The sequence below is a fragment of the Anneissia japonica genome, unplaced genomic scaffold (assembly GCF_011630105.1).
Source record: "Anneissia japonica isolate Jap-2015-1 unplaced genomic scaffold, ASM1163010v1 scaffold685_len2926416_cov193, whole genome shotgun sequence".
Classification (NCBI taxonomy): domain Eukaryota; kingdom Metazoa; phylum Echinodermata; class Crinoidea; order Comatulida; family Comatulidae; genus Anneissia; species Anneissia japonica.
In genome coordinates, this window is record NW_022692922.1 from 1,643,136 (window position 1) to 1,649,135 (window position 6,000).

A 6,000-nucleotide genomic window follows, 5' to 3' on the forward strand; every position below is an offset into this window, starting at 1 on the left:
AATGCTTTATAATTAAAATAAATAATATATAAGTAAGTTAAAACTTATGCTTTTATTACATTATTATTTTAGTACTATTATTATTATTATTTTGCTACTATTATTTTGCTACTATTATTATTATTATTTATTATTATTACTATTATTATTATTATTATTATTTTACAATTATTATTATTATTATTATTTTACTATTATTATTATTTTACAATTATTATTATTATTTTACTATTATTATTATTATTATTATTTTACAATTATTATTATTATTTTACTATTATTATTATTATTTTATTTTATTTTTTAAAATTATTATTATTTATTATTATCATTATATTGGTTGGTCAGTGGAAATTCCCAGACAAAATGTCGTTTTTAGTTATGCACATATGCATTGAATAAAAAAAACCCCAGGTAATGGTTGTTCGTAGGCTTGTAATTACCAATAGCAATTCCAGTAGCAACAGACATTTATCATTATCATCTGCTATTTTCCATAGGGTATGCAGTAACAGCTTACCTTGCAGCCTTCACAAGCCATCACCCCGTAGTGGAAGCCGGACGATTTGTCCCCACACACTTTACAAGGCAAACACAGGTCTTCATTCAACTTGCTCAACTGCTTATCCTCCTGTTGCTGCGACTGGATCATCTCCATGTTCATTCCTTGCGAATCTGAAATAAATACCAGACAGTTCAATAATAAAAATGTGTATTATCAATACAGGTACGTCTTTGTCTAAAAATCCAAGGAAAAACAATCATGTTATAAGTAACACAGTGACAGACTTACCAGATGCAACTACATAAAATATGAATCCTTTTGTGTAATTCATATGATTACATTTAGAATATTTTTATGCAACAATACCACACGGACCAATGAAAATGACAACCTTGTTCAGTCTGTTTTCCGTATTGATTAGCTAATCATCCATCAATGCTTGAATGCGCTACAGAAAACCTATAAATTCAATTTTGTAAAGTAGGTACCATCACACGAAGCACAAAACATCACATTTCTACCAACAGGGACCAAAGCACTTCGCCCATGTCTGATATCTTATTATTTTACTCGAGTCAAACGGCAAAAGCAGACCCTAGCTAACGCCCAGGGCAATTGGAAAATTAGAAAGATCACAAGAATACTGTGCTACAGATGGAGTTCACTGACCTCCGAAGTGCATAGGCATCATGTGCACCCAAGCGGAACATGACTACAAATAATTTTCATCTTTCATAGGCAAATCCTAATACAATCTCATTACTCCTAAGCATACGCCTACTGTGTATTATTTACATTGTCCATTTTCTGTCCATTATACATAGAATAATATGAATATCATTTATAAAAGTTCAATCATGGTTCTCATTATATTCTATCATATATTTTCACTGTCATTTGCATGCATAAGTAAAGTATCTCATTCATTTTTCCTTATTGCCTACCAAATACAAAATACACTGTCTTCAAAGGCTTTTTCCAATGTAATACAAAAATAAAATTTTAACCAAATCTGATGTCATTTTTAACATATTCACAATAAATGAATTATAAGGCCCTATAAAAAATATTATTAGCTTATCACCCTATCTGGGCAGGAAAAGTGATGAGGGAAGGAGGCTTTTTTTTATTTTTTATTTTGCTAAAGCCAAGTATCACCCTGGGGTTGTTTGCTGGTGTATTGATTTTCAAAGTAAAACATGATTGAGATAATACAAACAATATTTACTGTTTAATTTTAAAAAAGTGGAAAAAAAAAAATTTCAAATTTTTTTCTTTTTCAAAAAAAAAAGGTTTCTTCTAAAATATGTTTTTTTTTCAGTACCATAGAAGAAATGCATGCGAGGGTGATAAACTAATAATTTTTTTCTATTGGCCCTAATATATGCGCAGTGCTGAGTAAAATGAATGAGAGAGGGACTCTACTGGTAATATGAACAGGAAATATAATGATGTGTATAAAGTCTGTCTCTTATACACATCTAGATGTGTATAAGAGACAGCACATGACCTTGTAGATAGTTGCAGGGGACAGTCTTAAGCCTGTCTCTTATACACATCTAGATGTGTATAAGAGACAGCCCTATCTGGGCAGGAAAAGTGATGAAGGAGGGAGGCTTTTTTTAAAATTTTTTATTTTGCTAAAGCCAAATATCACCCTTGGGTTGTTTGCTGGTGCATTGATATTCAAAGTAAAACATAATTTAGATAGTACAAACAATATCTACTAACTATGTAATAAAATAAATGAAAAAAAATAAATAAATAAAATTAAAAAAAAAAAATTTCATCAAAAATGGGGTTTTTTTTCTCCCAGTACCATAGAAGACACGCGCGCGGGTGTGATAAACTAATAATTTTTTTTATTGGGCCTAATCATAATTTTATTTCAAAATTTAAAAGTCTGATAGGTATATATAGCCATTACACCAAAGAAAGCATGTACAAAAAAGATACAGTTAAATATATAACCCCAAAAAAAGTACAATCCAAGGTTAAAAGAAATCCACTGGATTATGGCCAAGGTGAGTATAAAGTATATAAACAGCTAAGGACCAAAAACCCACCAAGGTCAAAACATTCCCATAATGCAACCTTGTATTCACAAATCGAAAAAGTATGTATGATTTTTTGATATTCTGAAGTCACATTTCATGCACAATAGATGCATGTATAGTCACGTTTGCATTTAAGCTGCTTTATTAACCCTCTGGCTAGAATTGTCAATGGCAGATCACCAAACCAAAAGGAATCAAAAATATAAATTCTCTACAAAATCTGATCTTAAGGCCCTAGAAAGAAAATTATTAATTTATTAGCCTATCTAGGCTGGAAAAGTGATGAGGGAAGGAGGTTATTTTTTTATATTTTTATTTTGCTGAAGCAAAATATCACCCTTGAGTTGTTTGCTAGTGCATTGATATTCAAAGTAAAATATGATTTAGATAATACAAACAATATCTACTATTTACTAAAAAAAAATAAATAAATAGTAATAATATATTACTATTTCTTTATATATATTTTTCAATACCATAGAAGACATGGCCGCAAGGGTGATAAACTCATAATTTTTTTTATTGGGCCTAATACTCAACTAAATATTTTGCACAATTAATTTAGCTAGATTTATAAATATTCTCACATAAAAACTTAATGTACATATAGAACAATTATTCAGAATAAAAGAGCGATTACATTTCATGAGGCTACAGTCCTGACTAATAATATAATAATAATAATAAACTTAATAATAATAAATTTATTCATTCCACCACCTATGGTATAATACCGAAACTAAGAAGGCAATGCTTGTAAGCAGGTCCGGTGCTAATTTATAAATAAATGCCTTAAATAAACATCAAACAGATACAAACACGGTCCTTAACTCGCCTACTTCTCCTGAGAGGTCTATTCGAGGAGCTGAGCGTTTTTTTGTTATTATAAAAGACCCGAATTCAATACTCGACACAGAGCCGGGTATCGAACCCGGAACCTGGTGTGCAAGAGGCAGGAACCATACAAATTAGCCAAACGCTCAGCTTGTTAAGTCTTAATAAAATCTTGCAAAAGAAATATAATCATTGGTACATTGTGTACAGTCTACTACAAAACTATGCTAATACTTGGCATAGAAAAGTGTATGGTGAATCTGGAATAAGTCAAGCATTATATACCACGATATACCCTGAAAGTACTCCACATGTACCATCAACTTACCTCCCAAAATACCATTCCATACACCAATGTACCACCCACATACTTAAATGTACCCCAATTGTCCACTAACCACCCACGTACAACCAACCACCTATGTGTCCCTAATTTATACAACCCATGTACCACCAAGTACCAACTAACTTCCCTGTCCCTGCTTGCGTTTCCTGATAAAGACAATGCTGTTAACAATTGACCAATAGAATTAGCAGCCTAGGAAACTCTTTGCCTTGGTGCTAACTACAGCAGATTTCACAATGTTATAAGATAAATATCATAATTTAAAAAGTATTAACATTTAATACTTATGCCTACATTACTCACTAACATGATAATGAACATTCAACAGAATGAGATTTAAGTACATTCTTAAAGGAGACACAATGTAAACATAATAATCAGCATTTAACATTATATTGATCTCGATTCAATGATGACATGCATTGTATCTTAGCCAATGATTTGATGCAATTTTCAGGATGCTAACATTTCCAACAGGCATGTAAAAGGTGAATGCACCCAAAGCTAAATGCTATCGTTACCATATGCCGCAATACATATATAAGAACCGTTTCCTTTTCCTATTTAAAGCTAACTGATAATTTAAAAATCATACTTGTGTTGCCCGATTCATTAAGTACCTTATATTCCAGAGAAGAAATGTGACACAAGGATTATTCAAAAACTAAAAAAAAAAGAAAAACAATAAAAAAAAAGAAAAACAACTAAACAATGATATCATATTGTCACTTGATTAAGCCTTAAAACTAGTAGCCAAAACGTAAAGCAATGGCAACTCTATGCCTTCTCAGCATTCCATGTCAAGTAGGGCAAAACATCATTCCTATTATTAAAACTACTAAGCCAAATACCATACGAATAACATTTGCAGTACCCGCTGCTATTTGGGGATCAGATTCAAATCTTAGTCACTAAGCGCAAGCTCAGTGGTCTAGTGGTTAAGACAACAGGCTAGTTATCTGGAGGTTGTTGGTTGAATTCCCACCCGATTCACTTGGAAAATTTTTTCCCAAGTATTTCAGAACGTACTGAGCATTCAGTACATTAACACACCAGGTAGGACAAAATATCATTGACCACTATTATCATCAGAGATACCATCTCATATTTTAAAATCATTCATTGATTCAAGTGTCATTGTTCCTAGTAGCAGTAGACTAAATTTATCAATATTCATAAAACAGACTGATATCTCTACATAGTATATTCGTAAATCATACTGTAAATTCATCATAAAGCAGACAGTATTTCATCTGGATCCAAAATAGCAGTATCTAATTAATGTGAAGTGCATATGATGCCTATATATAATTTATAGACAGAATTATGATATAATGTGCATTTTTGGAACTGGACTCTTGTCATAAAAGTAAACAGATCAAATAAATCACTAAGTATGATTTATAAGACTGTTTTGAACTAGCAGTATAAATATATACTTTTTATTATTTTGCATCAATGCTGTACAACAATAGAAGTCAAGTCGAGTCTGGGAATTTAAATAAACATGTTTTGCCTAGTAGCTACTATAATAAACTTCATTGTTATCCATGTACTTTAGTCTGTAAAGTAATATATAAACTTTAATCTACCCATCATTCAACATACTAACTTATTTATATATCATTTTTCAAAATTCCTAAACATAGTTCATTGTATATTATTTAACATTTGTTCACAAGGTTTTCATTTGTTTGAGGTTCACTTTAAAAAAAAAGAGGAACTTTAAATAAAGGAGGAACAATTGACTATAGCATAAAGTCATCAAAGATAAGTTTCGAAGATACAATAATACTGACTTAACAGATAATTAAATGAGTCAAATTCAGAAGTTAAATATCCCTTTCAAGGTAAAGTAAGCACACATCCTTATTTATCAAGTTGAGTATTTGGCAAATGGTCAAACAAAAATTTAGCATTTAAAACAAACAATTTGGTGATCATTTAAAATTACACAAAAATGTTAAATTATACAACTCATTATAGTGTTTTTTTTTTAACAATGAAAGCTACAATTGTATATATTTCTTTTATTTTATATTATAAACTCATTACATAATTTTTATTTTATATAGTTAATTATTTGTTTACTGTTTGAATAAAAAATGAAGATACTACCACTAATCCATTATATACAAAATTCACAAAATGTTATTAGGGCCATCAAAATGTTCACACTTTTCAAAAGAGTAAAAAAAATGCTTTAAAAGAGGGGGGGGGGGAAGAAGGGGTTTGAAAGTGTACAATTTTATTGGGTA

General features: G+C 30.4%; 1 protein-coding gene across 3 annotated transcripts in view; it reads right to left on the bottom strand.

The window, feature by feature from the left end:
- Nucleotides 1-6,000, bottom strand: part of LOC117100517 (nuclear receptor subfamily 1 group D member 1-like) — a 71,711-nt gene that overhangs the window by 40,022 nt on the left and 25,689 nt on the right. For 2 of the 3 annotated variants that reach the window (XM_033240256.1, XM_033240258.1), the window contains exon 2: nucleotides 521-675. In XM_033240256.1, coding sequence (XP_033096147.1) covers nucleotides 521-675 — 155 coding nt within the window. Of the gene's footprint in view, nucleotides 1-520; nucleotides 676-793; nucleotides 934-6,000 lie in introns of those variants that run through there. The other variant, XM_033240257.1, reaches the window with a different exon arrangement.